This window comes from Equus caballus, chromosome 16 (genome assembly GCF_041296265.1).
Source record: "Equus caballus isolate H_3958 breed thoroughbred chromosome 16, TB-T2T, whole genome shotgun sequence".
Classification (NCBI taxonomy): Eukaryota; Metazoa; Chordata; class Mammalia; order Perissodactyla; family Equidae; genus Equus; species Equus caballus.
Genome location: NC_091699.1, coordinates 64,520,703 through 64,537,840, shown reverse-complemented (window position 1 = coordinate 64,537,840; position 17,138 = coordinate 64,520,703). Strand labels below are relative to the sequence as shown.

At 40.1% G+C, this 17,138-nt stretch overlaps 1 protein-coding gene across 11 annotated transcripts in view; it reads right to left on the bottom strand.

Annotated features, from left to right (window-relative positions):
- Positions 1–17,138, bottom strand: part of GADL1 (glutamate decarboxylase like 1) — a 157,994-nt gene that overhangs the window by 112,019 nt on the left and 28,837 nt on the right. For 8 of the 11 annotated variants that reach the window (XR_288569.3, XR_011427009.1, XR_011427011.1 and 5 more), the window contains 5 exons: positions 15,514–15,686; positions 10,906–11,032; positions 8,529–8,619; positions 5,325–5,431; positions 4,485–4,600 (listed from right to left, as the gene is read on the bottom strand). Coding sequence is in view for 7 of the 11 variants with exons in the window: in XM_005600868.3 (XP_005600925.1) it covers positions 4,485–4,600; positions 5,325–5,431; positions 8,529–8,619; positions 10,906–11,032; positions 15,514–15,686 (614 nt within the window). In the remaining 4 variants the exon portion in view is untranslated. Of the gene's footprint in view, positions 1–4,484; positions 4,601–5,324; positions 5,432–8,528; positions 8,620–10,905; positions 11,033–15,513; positions 15,687–16,690; positions 17,081–17,138 lie in introns of all 11 variants that reach the window. The other 3 variants (XR_011427010.1, XM_070238071.1, XM_070238074.1) reach the window with 1 other exon arrangement.

Below are 17,138 nucleotides of genomic sequence, written 5' to 3'. Positions count from 1 at the left end.
TCTAAATGTCTGAACGCAGCAGAGGAGGAAAAGAGCTCTAGAAGGGAAGAAAAGAGAAGGCGATGCTTCAGACATGCTGAGTAGTTTTAAGCAAAGGAATAACCTAGAAGGCTGGAGTTCAGAAGTAACAGCTGCATTTAGAAACAAACGGTGGCTGCTCCCATTGCTGGCAAAAGATAAGTCAGTCGTTCTAAGACCCAATCTCCCTCTAGGCTTCGTTCATCTACTGAAGATGCAAAAATGTCAGAGGTGTGCATTTCTATAAGGATAAAACAGCAAGCACCTACATGAAAGACAGAATTGCACCGAGGTTTTCCTTTCTGGTTCCAGCAAGGATTTTTTTTCTGTGACCTTGGGTTTCTCAAAGAACTGCTGCTTTCCCCTCCCGTAGATTGTGTTCTGGACACTTGGACTCTTTCTAGTGCTGACTAGTTGGACACTCAAATTAGCTCCAGGAGGTGGGGAGAGCAGAGTGTATGAATGTTCCATGTTAGGGAATGAAAAAAAGAATGTACAGGGACTTTTCCAAGAGCACACAGATGAGTCAGTTCCCAAAGAAGCAGAGCCGGCATCTAGGTGGACCACTCCATGCTCGGCACGACATCCTAAGAAGCCCCTGCTTGCCTGTGGAGCACGCCTGCAGTCACACCCAAACCAGGGCAGCCTCTCCCGGAGGGCAGGGCCAGGATAGGGTGAGTGAATGAGGCATCTCGGGTGCAAAACATAAAGAGGTACAGCTCGGAGACGTGAACCCTGGTCGTCTCACTCTTCTTACCCTGGCCTCGATCCTGCCAGAGAGGAGCTGGGCCAATTGATCGTCGCCCTGGGAGGTAAAAGTTTCTTTCTTCTCTCACTTTTTAGTGGCAGACAATGATCTACTTTATGCTGATTCCCAAAATGATTCGAATTACAAACCTAGGATTTCTATAAATTCAAGAAATTCTTATCTAACTGCTAATCATGCCTCGAATTTATTACTATTACTTTTCTTCCCAAATCCCCTTCTTTTTGGTTCCTGTTTAGCACTGGAGAGGCTACTTTGGATAGGTTGACAGTGTAGGGGGCTTTGTCATGATATTCCAGGTCTCCAGCAACAGTTGAATTACAATTGAAACCTGAAGGATGCAAAAATACCTTCAGTGGTGGGTGCGTGCATTCTGCATTTGATGGTGCAAGGCAGAGATGGAGTAATTACCCTGGTTAATCTGGGTCAGCATAAAAACTGGAAAAGTAAGACCACCTAATAAAGAACACATGATAATAACCACAGGGCCATGAGCCAACACCTATAAGAAAACAAGGGAGGTGTAGCAAAGATTCACATAGGGTTTAAGACCATTAAAACTTGCCTTGGAAATTCTTTTATTTTCAGTTATTTTTTTAATTCTTTAATTCCTTTTTTTAAACTAAATAATGAATTGATTTGTTGCAATAAGTGGTAAAGGCGGTCTCTAAAATATGAATTAAAATAATGCAAATGCTATGACCTGAGTATCTTTGGCAAAACAGGGAAAGGAGTGAGTTACAAAGTGGAGGCTTGATGGAGGGGGTGAAAATAAATATTCAAGGCTATAGTGTGTTCACAGTTATGGAATTTTTCTGTGGAATTCACATTGTGATGGGCTGAATGTTTGTATCCCCTCAAAATTCACGTGTTTAATCCCTAGCCCCCAATGTGATGGTATTAGTTTTAGATGAGCTCATGAGGGTGACTCTCATGAGATTAGTGCCCTTGTAAAACGAGGAAGACGGAGAGATCTCATTCTGTTTACAAGCAAGAGCAGAGGAAATGTCCTGGGAGCACACAGCGCTCTACAAAGAAGCGGCTCTCAGCAGCACTGAATCTATCAGCACCTGCTTCTTGGACTTCCAGCCTCCAGAACTGTGAGAGGCATATGTCTGTTGTTTAAGGCCCCCAGCCTATGATATTTGTTATAGCAGCCTCAGCAAACCAAGACACATATCTAGTTCTTGATTTTCTGGCTCCATCTTCTGCTGGCATAATAGCCAAGGCATATATTTCACCTCCTTTTGTATATATATCTCCACTGGAGACTTAAAAAAAATGCTGGGTTCTGGTTTCACAACTGCATGAGGTTTCAATTTCTTTTCACCCCCAATTTGCCAGCTACACCTGCGTTCCTGATCTTTCCCAGGAACAATCTTTATTCTAGGCTTCCATGGAATTTTTTCCCCCAATTATTCCAGAGAAAACTCTAGTAAGTTTTAAACCAAATGAAGAAAGAAAAAGGCAAAACTAAAACTCTGAGCTGATAGCAGAAGCCCTATTTAATCAGCTTTCCCAGACATGGAAACAGCAATTCAAATACAGAATGGACTTTACATTGCTGATATGCTAGGGTTCCCTAAACTGAAATACCAAGGATTGGAACCCAGAGAGGGAAACTCTACTCCATAGTAATACCAAATAACCAAGAATTTTCCCCAGTTGTCCACATTCCCAAACATTCTTCTCTTGCTACAGAAAGAAGGCCTCACAAAGAAGGGCCTCAGGGCCTGTGCTAGGAATCTCAGACTTTGGATTGGTGGTTACCAGAGGGGAAGAGACAAGGAAGGAAGAGAAAAAGGAGTGATTAGGCACATGTGCGTGGTGATGAATTGTAATTAGTCCTTTGGTGGTGAACATGATGTTTTCTACACAGAAAACAAAACATATAACGATGTACATCTGAAATTTATATAATGTTATAAACCAATGTTACTACAATAAAAAAGACAAAAAAGAAAAAAAAAAAGAATCTCAGCCTAGATTATCCCTCCTAGGTGCCTCCCAACCACTCAACGCCCACTTTGCACTTAACCCCGAACTAAGGTCAGACAGGGCAGGAGGAAAACGTCGGGGTGGCCAGGTTTTCTTTGACTGCCCACCTCTGAGGGCACAATTTATCCTTTTGCAATAGTAAAGTAACTTTGGCTCTTGAAAGAAAATAACAGACACAGGAAAGCCCAACTAGAAATAACAGAATTTTCAGATTTGCCCACCTCATGTGCTTGACAGGAGACCTAGATTATCACAGAAGGTACAGATGCTAAACTTTTCCTGCCAGGGACGTGGGGAAGAGGTAGTTGTGGAACAGACAGAGGCACCCACTGGAATCACACAAAAATAGAAAAGGAAAAAGAGAATCTCTTCCAGATAAGACTACACTTAAACCATGCCATCTATTCTACCAACACTATTATAGTTGGATCACTCTCCTCCTGCTAATAATAATAGCTAACATTTCTGTTTATCAATTATGTGCCAGATGCTACTTTACAAGCATTAACTCACTCAGTGAGTTGCAACAACCCACTAATCGGTGACTACTAAGCTCATGTGGATGCTGCGTTTCTCAATGACCCCAACTGTTGACTGCTCCCTGTATCTATGTCCCTTCCCAGGTGACTTTGCAGAAAGTCTCCTTAAGAGGTAGTCTATTTTCCCACTTTGTGGATCTGGGTTGCTAGACGTGACTTACTTTATCAAGAAAAGAGGTAGAAATGACAATGTGCCAGTTCTGAGCCTAGGACTCAAGATGTCTGGTGTGTTTCCATGCTGTTTTTCACCTGCACCATTGCCATGACAACACAGCTGGAGTAGCCTGCTGGAGGATGTAAGACACGTGGAGCAGAGAGGACTCGCTGGAGTCATCCTAGCTGAGCCAGTCCTGATCAGCCATCAGCCAGCTAAGCCCCAGACACTTAAGGGAGCCCAGTCAAGACTATCCCAAGACTTGTCAGCAGTAATATGTAGCTATAATTCTATGCCACTGAGTTTTGGGATAATCTGTTAGATATGAGAGCTGATACACTCATTTTTACAAATTAGGAAACTGAGGCACAGAGGAGTTAATCAACTTACCCAAGGTCACTCAGATAGAAAGCAGTGAAGACAGGAATTGAATCCAGGCAGCCTAGCTCAAAGCCAATGTACTTATCCACAATTGGACCTCCTACTTTAGTGAAGAGTAAAATGAGATGGGGGATTGTGGCAACATCCAATTGTGTGTGTGTGTGTGTGTGTGTGTGTGTATGCGTGATGTTCATTGTTACTGAATCTCTCCCTTTCCTCTTGAAAAGCCCTTGTGTTAGGCATTGAGAGGAATCACTTTTACAAAGAAGTGCGAGTATAAGACCTAGGTGAGATCAGTAGTAATCATCCAAGTTCTGATAAATAAGATACTCAAAGAAGAATTTCACAGAAAGAGACAGCACTTTCAAATTAAATATTCTCTTTCCTCAAAGAAAATGTTACAGAATATAAATTTTAAGTAAAGGTGATGTACAAAATTGGGTGGCCAGGGGTTACAATATCAAACTCATCAGAATTTCTTTTGAGATGAAATACGATGTTATACTTAGGTGTATTAGTCACACGTGGATAGGATAAAAGCACATTAGGAGTCCCCAGACAAATAAGACCTCTTAAATACTAAAGCATTCTCAGAAATCTATATCTGATATCAAAAATAGTTTTTTACCTCCGCAGATGTGAAAAGGATTAATCTTGGCAACCCAGACAGCCCCTTTTCCTTAATATCAGGACAATATTTGTATCTAGCTAAATTCATTGCATACATATTGGACACTGAACCACCTGCAAAAACAAAATGGAAATGGCATATTTACAGCATGAAGTTATAGCTGCCTAAGCGCCGACTACAGTGGAAAGCATGAACAGCTGTGGCTGCTCTAGTCTAATGACAAGTAACTGTGAAAGTCATCTGTGCACCACACCCTCCACCCCATTACTCGTACATACTTCCTAATCTCCAATTCCGGCAATTTCCACTCTCAGCACAGAGAGAAGGCTGGGCCTCTTTTCTCATTCCAGAGTTTTTCCAAACAAAAAGTTTCAATCTCTGGACTTAGGGCCAGGACCGAAGTTTCCATAGTTAATAATATTCTTTCAGTTTGTCATCTGATCAATAAAATGATAATATATGCTCATCTCTGGTTCCAAAAGAGGACAGTAGGATAACCAAAATGTGATTCAGAAAGACTTTTCAAATAAAATTGACTGAAAAATTTATTACAGCTCCTCCAAACTCCCAGCAGTGGACAAATTTATTTGTGTTAAATATAAACCCTAAATTGTAGGCATCTCATTTGTCTGGCATTTATGTTATTTGTTTAGCATTTAAGGAAAATATTATCACTCTGGAGAAAGGCACACAAGCTAGATTCTCACCCAGTAGCATTATTAATGTCCAACTTTTTGTAATGTGCAAATTTGCAAGGAGTTGTTCCTTCTATAAGACGTGAATACATTTTAAGGTACTTGTAATGGAAGGGAGATGGCAATAACTAATTGTACTTACCTGGGTTAAATATTCCATCCCCTTCTTTCCAGCCAATAAATTCAATCATTTTCTTCAGAACCGCTTCTTCCACTAACAGAAACACTGGGGACACCTCATACGTATAACTAGATAGATATAAAAAACACTTCACTTCTATGACTAAAGTCAAACCATCCCTTTGGTGTCCCAAGAAATGCACATAGAGTTTGATTACATCAAGTGGCTGCTGATGTGTCTGTAGAGTCTTTGGAAGTTTATCCATTGGAAATAGAGAAATACACAGTCAGTGATAGCGCTAGTCATGGTTAGATAAATGCCAATACCTGGTGGCCTCAAGGATATGCAAGCTACTTCTGCAGTCTGAATTTATAGGAAACTTTCCATTCCATTGGGAGAGATAAAGGCAGTGTATTTGGATTCTTTCTACTTGCCATGAGCAGTGGCCAGTTTACTCTTTGGATGCTAGTTAAAGAAAAACCATTGTCATGGTAATCAGGTATTATTAGATAACCACCATGAGCACCCTCACAGTCAGCTCTGGATACTCTACACGGAAACTACCTATCCTGAACTAGGGCTTCTTCCATCACACTCCTGTGTTGGTACAAATGGGAAGTGCTCTGTGGACATCTCTTATGATGTGATGAGTTAACTGCAAAGCCCTACCCAGATCCCCTGCCAATGAAGAATTTGTCGCTCTTGACTAGAAGACTCTGGTCAGAGAACCTTGCTAAGTGAGCCCCTTTAGGAATTGCCTCAGCTGCGGGGAGCCACGCTCCCCAAAGCTACACCCTTTCCTGTTGTGGTCTACACCTGATAACTGGTCCAGCTGGAGGTATAAAGGTGTGCCGGCGCAACTCCAGACCACTCTGAAAGGCCTTTGTGGCTCCAGAGGTCTCTGTAGGGTCAGCCAAGATTGTCATTGAGTCTGTATGCCTCTCTGCCCACTCCTGCTTCTGTCCCCTCCCATCACCCATGTTGGTGCTAAGGGTATTCCTTAATAAACATCCTACTCACTAAACTCCTTCTAGACCAGCTGCCCAGGGAACCCAACCTGTGACACTTATCATGCCTTGTTTAGTAATCTTTGAGTCTCTTCTCTCTCCAGATCACTTGAGGATGACTAAATATCTATAATCGCAAACAATTAGGTGATTACATTAACCTGTATCTGAATAAAAGTGTACTCTAAATATATAAGCTAAGCAGACACATTTAGATTTATAGGCACAGAATTTAATATAATTATTTTAACACCCAGAAGGGGAAACTTTGGGAAGAAGGCAAAAAATAAATGAACATCTATCCCCCATGCGCCAAGCACTCTACAGACATTATGTCATTTTATAAACAAGAAAGGTTCACAGAAGTGTATAATTTTACTGTTTCTTCTGACTTATCTACCACTTAACTCTTCTACCCATTGTAACCTGCTATCATCTCTCATTACTCCACCAAAAATTCTCTAACTAGAGTCACCAATGACATCCATGTTGCTAATCCAGGGGACATTTTTTATTCTTTGTCTCACTTGAATACTGAACAACAGGCAACCCTAGTGCACTGTCCTCCATGGCTTCCACACCCTCTCACTTGATTTCTCTTTCTTCTCTCTCTCTTGTAGGCTGACCTCCTCCTCCTAGCCATTAAATATTAGATGGCCTCAAGGCCCAGTCCTCAGCCCTCTTCTCTCCTCATTCTATACTCTCCCACAGGCAGTGGTTATCAACTTCCTGGTTTGTTTTTATTCCAAGTGCCTCTATCCTGCTCATTAAAATCACTTGTTGAGCTTTGAAAATATATTAACATGTGGGACACACCCATAGAAATTCAGATTTAATTGGTCTGGATTGGGACCCAGGCCTCAATATTTTTTAAAAGTTCCTAGATTGATTCTAATGAGCAATGAGTGTTGAGAGTCACTGACTTAAGGAATCTTATGCATGCCCAATATTTCAGTTACCATCGATTTGCCAAGTCCTAAATTTTTATCTTTCTTATAGATATTGGAGTTCCAGGCCCATACATCTCTCAGCTTGGTTGATATATACTCTTAAATATCTCAAAGTCACTGCAAACTCAAATGCTCACAAGTGAAATTTGACTTCTTACTCTTGCCTTCTTCACCATGCACTTAAAAACTGGTTCCCTCTTCAAATGTTTATCTCAATGAATAACATGACCATCAACCCAGCTATGAAAGCCAGAGACCCAAGAACCATCTCCTAAACCTACCCCTTGTCCTCATTTCTAAGACCCAATGTATTACCCAGTCTTTCCTGTTTTATCTTCTAAACACATTTTTTTTCTCTCTTTTCCTACCACTTTCCTCTAAGTCCAAGCTACTATCATCTCTCACCTGACTAAGGTAATCTCCTCCTGATTGGTCCCCTCCAATCCACTCTCCATATTTCCAGTGATCTTTTCAATAAGCAAATGGCACCTAATGATTTAGAAACCTTCAATGGCCTTCCACGGTACTTAGAACAACTCACAAACATTGCCTACTGGGTCCTGCACATCTGCCTTCTATCTCTCCAGTCTTATCCTCCACTATATTCCCCATAGCTTTCTCAGCTAACCCCATACTGACCTTTCAGTTTATAGCATATGACATGCTGTCTCCTGCCACAGGGCCTTTGTACATACTGTTCCTTAAGTTTGGAACTCATCACTCCTCCCTCCTCTTTTCACCTAGTTAGCTTTTACTCATCCTTCAGTTCTTAGCTATTGCTTCCTCAGAGAAGACTTCCCTGAGCTCTCAACTAGGAAAAAATGTCCCATGTATATTTATAGCATCATGTACCTCTCCTTCATATGAGAAACTGAATTCTACATTAATTTGTGTGGATCATTTCAATTAGTATGTCTTTCTCACTAGATTTTTTGCTCTGTGAAGGCAAAGTCAAGATTTGTTTTATTCAAAGTATACGACACTTAGCACAGACATGGCTTTTCATGCAGGAGTGAAGGAAAAGTTGTTCAATCAATTTTCTCATCTGTTAAGAGGAGATAACAATGCTTGCCTTACCCGTTTCACAGTACCACTATCAAATCAAACAGCTCTTTGAATACTGCTAAGTGTCGTAACACTATTCCATTATTTATGATGACTCTGTGTAAGTGAAACCGTTAAATAGAAATCCATGAAGTAAAATTTCATCTACTTAAAAACATCTCTAATCCATGTTCAGTGTAAAATTCCAGTAAAATGGCACTTACACACTTGGGTTCAATGCTTCTATCATAAATCGGGCCACCAATGAATAATAATCAAGTCCAGCATATAACTGGTTGAAAAATCTTGGGTGGTCTGTAAATTGAAACAAAATATTCATTCATGCAGCAATAAAAAAGAAAAAAAGATCAAAAAGGCAGTAACATAAATGAATCTTTCAGACAATGAAGCAGTTGGACACAAAAGAATATATACTGCTTGATTCCACTTATACGACATTCAGTATCAGGCAAAGCTGATCTCCAGAGATAGAGGTTAGAATTCTGCATACCTTTGGGAAGGAGATATTGACTAGGAAGGACGTGGAAGGAGCCCCTGGAGAGCTGGGAACAGCTCATTTCTCGATCTGGGTGATGGTTACTGATGCACAGGTATGTACAAATTCATCGAGCTAAGCACTTAAGATCTGTCCCCTTGACTGAATGTAAATTAAAGCTCAATTTTAAAAAAGCCTTCAAAATCTAATCATGGACAAGGGAAACAAATGTTGAAGACCCACCTCATAGCTCTTTCTATTGAACAATAATGTTTCCAAGCACAATTTGAGCACTCTTTTAAGAGCATTGGTTTACCTGCTCTTTTCTCTTTTTCTTTTTTTTTACAACCAGACCTAAACAAGGATGCTTGAGAAACAGGTTATTTGAATGCTGCTTGTACAAGCGTCAAAGCCTGTGACCTTTATCTTCTGAAAATATCAGTATTAACTTCCCTACATTTAAACGCATCTCACTCACCAACAGGGTACACTTCAGGCTATCAGCAGTGAGTGGCCTTTCCATTTTTCAGATCGGACCCTTTTTCCTAATGCAGCTGGCATTATGTAGATGGAATACGACGTGACTCATCGTGCAGCTTACGTAAACTTTCTGATTCAACTTACTTCAAAGGCAGTCGCCTTTAAGACTCAAACGACTTCAGTTCCAACTTTCTATTTTTTCCCCTTCTGTGAAAGGTCTCATAAAGGTTCTTGGCTTTCCACAGTGTGAATATTCACACCAAACAACAGGCTAACTGGCTTGACATTCTTAATCAGAGGAAGCCCAGGACAACAAAGAACAAAGAGGCAGGAGGTCTGTTTCTAAATTTGAGGATTTGGGAACCACTTGAGTCAGTAACCTCTCATCACAACTTACAGCATTTGGGTTTAGGTTTTTTTCTCCTTAAACGAGGGGTTCAATAAAAAACAAAAGTCTCAAAAGGAAATGTCTTTTCAAATAAAACATGGAAAACTTCCTCTAATCTGGCAAAGGAAACCAGGCATTGCTACAAGTAATTTTAATAAGATTTTTCTTTTAGTTCTGTGTTAATTTATGATTGATTTCCATGGCAACATTATGGAAAATATCCAGCAAACCAAAAAATCTGCTGCATTAAATGTCATTCTACACTTCTGACACGCACTATAATAGTAAGATATGTATCTCTGCTTTTGAAATGCTAACTGGGTTTTTGATACATACATCAGACTTTCCCAAGGGAATACAAACCAATTATTTTTAGCCAGGATTTTATTATGTTCTTTTCACTAAATTTAGTTCAGTGTCAGAATTCACAAAGCATAATGTCAGTATGGTCTTAAGCACTAGATTACCTTCACATCACACTGAGAAATGCATGTTTTGGAAAGTTATCCTCCTGCTTTTGAGATTTGTTCACTGGGTGTATAGGATATTAACAGTCAGTTGCAATAGTACTCCAGCACAGGACTGATATCATGTTACTGCACTTATGAAAGATCACGGTGGTTGAGCATCATTGTGAAATAATAACAACAAAACTTATCATGTATTCATTTTTCTTCTACTTTTGTAAGGGTTTTGATTTTTTGATCTTGCTAGATTTGATAAGATAATTTGGTAATTATCAACTGCCAAGAGTTAATCAGTATCTTCCAAATAAATCTATTCCTGTTTATAGTAAAGACACCCTCTAGAACATTTTTGGGGTTTTTTTTTTTTTTTTTGCATATTCTGGGCCATCAAGATTTAAAATCCCTTAATGAATTCTATAATTAAAATATCATTTGCCAGTTTGGATCAACATAAGAAATGCTAAGTAGCAGTCATGATATATGGTCATGATTATAAACAGATGATGGGGACTGCCAAAGAGCAGATAATATTTATATATGATCACTAACACCAACAGTTTTTCTATCAATTTATCTTTGGTCTTGACAACAACTCTGTATTGGGGATTAAATGGATCATTGTAAAATTATCAGAGCCACTATTTTTGGATTCAAGTTTCTCGTCTCATAAACATTGTCATACTCAGCTTTACTATGAAGTAAATACGTGCTTAAGAAAATGTAAGAACTTGTTAGAGGTACAGATCAAGGAAGTAAATTAAAGTTCTTACTAGTTTTGACGCTGTAGCGAATGACGTCCTGGCAGAGTTCCAGCAGCCTGTGGTGTGGCTCTCCTGTGTCTCTCATCTCCAAATCTAGAAGTTGTTTCAGCTGTTCAGGAGATCGCCATTCACAAACCTGGAGATTCGGCAATGGCACAGTTAATTGAGCAGCCACTGGAGCCAAGTGTTGAGAGGTGGTTGGAAGCATGGACCCCACCCTTGTAAAGCTTCCAGATAAGTGAGAGAGACAGAGGTTTAAACATACAACCACAGTTCAGTGTGAAAAGAGCCATGACAGTAATGTAGATGTCATTGGAACAAATGAGAGGCTCCATCTTAGATTTGGAAGGTCAAAGATTTCCTGGAGGAACTGATATCTAAATTGTTACATGAGGTAAGAGTAGAGAGAGTCAAGCAGAGATCAGAGGATGGGGTAATGTGAGAGGCATTCTAGGTGGAAGTAATAAAAGTAACAAAGGCTGAAATATAAGGGAGCTCATGGCACATCTGAAGAACGAAGTAAGTTTGGTGTGGCTAGAACATGGAGTTTGAGGAAGGGAGAGGCAAGAAGTAAAGGTGAAATACCAAAATAACTTCCTAAGTAGTCTCTCTGCTTGCACTTTCGCCCTGTACAATCTACTATCAACCTAGCAGCCAGAATCCAAAATGATCCTCTTCAATCTAAGCCATGGTCATTCCTCTGCTCAAATACCTCCAAAGGCTCCTCATTTCCTTCAAAGTAAAAGCCAAAGTCCTTACAATGACCTGAAACAATCCTGTATAATCTGCTGCCTCTGGCAGTGTTTCCTCTCTTGTCTCACCTAGCACGGCTTTCCTCCTGGCTGACTCTGCCTGCTGCCCCGGCCTCCTGGCTATTCCTTAAAGGCACCAGGCATGCTCCCACCTTAGGGTCTTTGCATGGTCTTCGCCCTCTTCCTGGAACGCTCCTCTCCCAAATAGCCTCACAGCTAACTCCCTCACTTCTTTCAAAACTCTGCTCAGATGTCACTTTCTTAATGACAGCAATCCTGGGTCCCTATTTGAAATCACAAGCTGCACCTTGCCCCATCTCTATTAATTCCCCCTGACTTTTTCTACTCTTCCTTTTTCCATACCATGTAATTCATTTATGAGGTCTCACATAATCTCCTTGAGAGCATAGATGTTCGTCTGTTTGCTCACTGGTCCAAGGTAACTAACACAGAGGTTGTCGTATAAGTGGTTCTCAATAAAGATGCGATGAATGAGTGAATGAAGAGATACACAAGACTCAGATCATGACAGACTTTACGTGGCATGTTGCAGGGTACGAACTTGGTTTTAATGAAGACATTGAAATGTTTTGGACAGGGGGATGATATGATCATACTTGTCTCTTGGACAATAGCTTTAGTTGCTATATGGAGATTCCAGCTAAAATTGGAAATGAGAGGTTATTCTAATAAACCAGGCAAGAGAAAGTGGTAGTCTGGATGAGGGCAGATGCTATAGGAATGAAGTATTTCTAAAGATATTTAAATTGCACAATCAATAGAACTTGGAAATAAGTTACACAGTAAGGATGAGGGAGAGGGATGAGTCAAGGATAATTCTGAGGTCTCTAGCTTGCATGCATGGGTTGATGGTGGTGACGAGAAGAAGAATCTGGTTGTGGGTGAGATGGGGATGATAAGTTTTGAACATATTCAGTTTAAGGCCTGTCAGAACATCTAAAAGGGGTGTAGCAGTTAGTCTGAAGCTCTTGCGAAAGATCAAGAACAGAGTTCCAGGCATATACTATGATCATATGACATGGATGACACAGCTCAGAGAGAACCTACAGCTATGAGGAAAGGCGCCGATCTCACCTGGGCAACACCAACACTTAAGGAACGGGCAAAGGGAGAGGAGCTCACTTGTGAGGTGGAGGACAAGCTAGAGAAGCAGAGAAAATCCTGGGAGAGTATATGCTACTAAAACAAAGAAAAAAGAAAGTCTTAAGAAGGAGAAGATGGTCATCATTGTCAAGTCCTGCTGAGAAGCCAAATCAGATAAAGACTGAGAAGTGCTCATGGGATTTATCAACAAGGAGGTTTTCTTGGCAAGAGCAGTTTGACTTAAAGAGGTGGGAGTGGAGGCCAGATTGCCATGAAGTGGGGATGTAGGAGGTGAGGAAATAGAGAGAAGGAGGGAGTGTAGACAATCTTAAAAAAGTTTGGCTGTGGAGGGAAAGAGAGAGACAAGGATAGCCAGGAAATGAAATGACTAGGAGGTGGGAGGGTGAGGGAAGCAGGGGGAAGTACCAATGTCCAAGAGATATGAAATTAAACTCTGATGTTAGAACTATCACAGGCAGAGGTAAATCAAAAGTGACCGGGACAATCAAAAGGAATGACTACAGACATGTGCAACAACATGGATGAATCTCAAATGCAAGACTCAAAAGGCTACTTGTGGTATGGTCCCATCTACCTGACATTCTGGAAAAGGCAAAAACTTCAGGGACAGAAAACAGATGAGTGGCTGCCAGTGGCTAGAGGTGAGGGGAGGTGTTGACAATAAAGCAACATGGGGAAATTTGGGGGATGATGGCACCATTCTATATCTTAATTGTGGTGATGGTTACACAACCTTTCAAACTGACAGAGCTGCACACCAAAAGGAGTAAATTTTACTGAATGTAAATTATAACTCAATTCTTTTAAAAAGTGGCTGAGAAAGAACATCTACCAGAGAGGGCACTAGAAGTAATCATCTCACTAAGTGTAGAGATGGATCTTCAGGTCGCCTTTTAATGATGCCCTGTTGGTTCTCTGGCAAAGTAGGCAAAGTCAGTGGCATAAAAATTTCACCTCCCTCCCTCAACCCCAAAGTAGCTTTCAGTCCAGCTTCACATGGATAGCCGGCACATCTACTATATCGCAATCCACTTGTGCTTCCTTAATTGATAACTTAAGATCTTGAGCTTCCCCTTCTCATCTTCTCTCCCCTTGGTTCCCTATATGAACTCTTCTTTCTAGACAAAAATTCCCTTTGCTATGGTAAATACATCTTGGCCTTTTGCAACTCTCTTTCCATTATTTACCTTCCTGCTTTCTTCAAAAATGCATGGGCCGACTTCTCTCTGCCCATCAAAATGTTACTTAACCGTCACATTCCGCACCAAAGCTCAAAGTGTCCACTCCTCTGTGAAATTCCCAAAGTCAGCCCCAGTCACAGGGCATTTATCATATTCTTACTGGAATCCTCTGTTCTCTTTTCCAATAAAAACTTATCCTTCCAATTTGACTATAAATTCAGATCAAAGCTGAACCTTTATCTTATTTTTTCTTTCTATTCCCCAGAGATGAATATAATGCCTTACCCGTAGCTAACACTCAGTTAATATTTAATGATTGAATAAAGGCCAATTAAGAAAATTCTTAGCAGAGAAGCAGTGTGCTCTAAAGTAAAATAAGTCCAAAATATGTCACAAGTACAGGTAAGACCAGAAAATATGTAATTATAAATATATTATAAGGGAATACCATCAGTGATTTTGCCTTGAACATAACTATTCTAAGTTCCTGGGTCATTTCAACCTATTTTTCTATTAGTTTTCCCAAAGGCATGTGATCAACAATTCAGAATAAATACCACTTCACATTCCAAAAAGTTTTTAACGACATTTATTTCTGACAAGTAGAATTGAAATAAAAACCTCTCCTATATATCCATTTGTTCATAATCCAATTCCAATATGAAAGGTGATCGATATGATAAAGAGTAATTTAGGGATTTTAAGAAACATATAAAGGAGTAGTTCAAAGCACAAACTCTGAAGCCAGCCTGAATTTCAGTGTCAGCTCTGATCCTTACTAGCACATGATCCTGGGCAAAGAGGTACCTGACCTCTTTGAGCCTCATTTTTTCCCCTCATCTCTAAAATGGAGTTAGTAAGTAGTATCTGCCTCTTAGGGGTTTTTAAGGATTAAACACACAATTACATGTGAAGTAGTCCTTAGAACATCACCTGGCATATTGTAAGTACTCATAAAAGTAGATGTTATTAATAGTAGCTCCAATATCATTTTGAATCTGAATTTGAGCCTGAATTTGAAAGCTAGAACCAATAAATTGGTACCAGTCAGAAGTCAGACTTAACAACCCAAGATTTCTAGCCAAAGCCCAGACAGGCTCCCAGTAAGGGCCATCAGATAAATGTGAAAACTTTTCGCACTCTTTTATACCTTCTGCTTAGTTTTTACTAGAAACATAAAGAATATGCACAAAAAAAATGGGGAGTAAAGAGTATTTTGGAGAGTGTATAAATCAGAGCATCAGGTTATTTATAATCTATATGATTATCGAGGGCAGAAAGCTTCATTCCTGAGTTTCACAGCCTGGTTAAGTTCTGGAGTCTCAGCCAGTCCCCTAACAAAGGATGGCTGGCAAAGTTAGGGAGTCAATCCTTCCAGGAAAGCAGATACTGGGTGAGGGTTGGGGGTCACAAACCCTGGTATCTGGGCATCCCCTTGAAACAAATGTATGGGGGAAATTAAAGTATGTGTTTCCCGTTTCCTCTACATCTGGCCATCCAGATTTGGAAAAAACCTATCTTTCCCATTCCTGGGATTTCTTATAGGCTTTTATTTTTACCTTCTCATTGACATCTGTAGCCTTCAAAACCACCTCTTCCATTATTAGCCTACAGGCCTCTTCAACAAATTTTTCTCCCGCTTTTGCATCTGTTGTGGGACCATTCAGTATGACCCCATCCACGAGAACAGCGCTCTTCTTACTTGAAACCATCTCTTGCTGATCAATACCTCCTGGAAGCACACAAACAAACTGTGTTTGAAAGATAATCTAATTAGATCACACAACAAAACACAAGGAGAAAATGGGTCACCGTCCCAACTTCAAGTGGCATACTATCTTTTAATAAATCTGAGGCACTGAAGTTGACATTTTCTTATGGTGCCCACTGGCATGACAGAGTTAAGGAAAGAAAGTTCTATTCCCCATTCCTATAGCATCTTGTTTAGCATCAGGGAGTGTGGAAGAACTCAAGAAATGTAAATTCAACCCATTTTGCCCACTCTTGCAGACACCTTTCAAACACATGAACAAAAAGATCTTTGAAAACACAAACCCACGTCTATTTCAGGCACACACACTCTCTTGTAATTTGTTAAGGATTGCCATATATTTCCTTTTAATAAGTCATTTCTAAAGAAGAAAAACAACATCGACATGTCACTTCTCTTAATTTTACATTATAAGCCTATGTTTAAATGACCCTTGATATCACAGACACTGCCTTGTCGCTGGGAGCCCTTCCTTAAATGTGCTCAGCAATTTCCTACTGAAAGGAGGATAAACACCGCGTGAGCAGCACGATAATTTGCGCACACCCATTTATAATACCTTTAAACTTTTCAAACTTGCAGTTTAGGCACAGGCAGAAGGATAGAACGGAACATTTTCAGGACTATACAACTGCCGGTCAGCGACGAAAGGTTAAAAGTCAACAAGGAAATCTGTATCTGAGAATAAAGGTTACTGCTGACCCAAAATAGCCCTCCACAAAAATAATTCCGGCAACTAAATTCAGATATTCAACCAATATCTGCCATAAGCTTTGATTCGACTGTACTCTCTTTTTCTTATCAGTATCTCTTTCCTCATGTTCATTGAGTTATAGAAATTAACAGAAACAATTTTAAAAAGTATTTTTCAGCACCACACCCAGCACAGTGAGTTACTTCTACTTTGTAGGTCTACCTTAAATATGCTGGTGGTCTATATGTATTTCAAAGACTTTTATACTTACTGAGGGCTCTAATAGTATTAACATTTACTACGCCTTAGAGTCCGTCTTCTCAAAGTTAAATGTTTTGGAAAAATTCTGTGGTTTTATATATCCTTTAATTCTATTACTGGCAAACTCAAATGGTGTCCACGGAGGCAGATAAATATGTCACAGGAAGATTCCCCAATTTGGGAAAGATGGAATCTGCAGCAAAGGACCAATCTTTTATCCTCATACTGAAGGGTAAACCATCCCGAGCTCCAACGATGAATTTTAGTTCCATCCTTCACTTTCACTTGAAAGGATGTATTTAACATGGTTTAGGGCCAAATGTTGAAGCCCTGGAATTGAGCTTTTAGACGGAAATGCTCTTATATCTAAAGGCACCTTCCTCCCCAAATTTTTTACGTCCTAAAAATAAATCGGAAAAGAGGGCAATTATTCAGGGAACCCTGGTTATGTCAGTAGG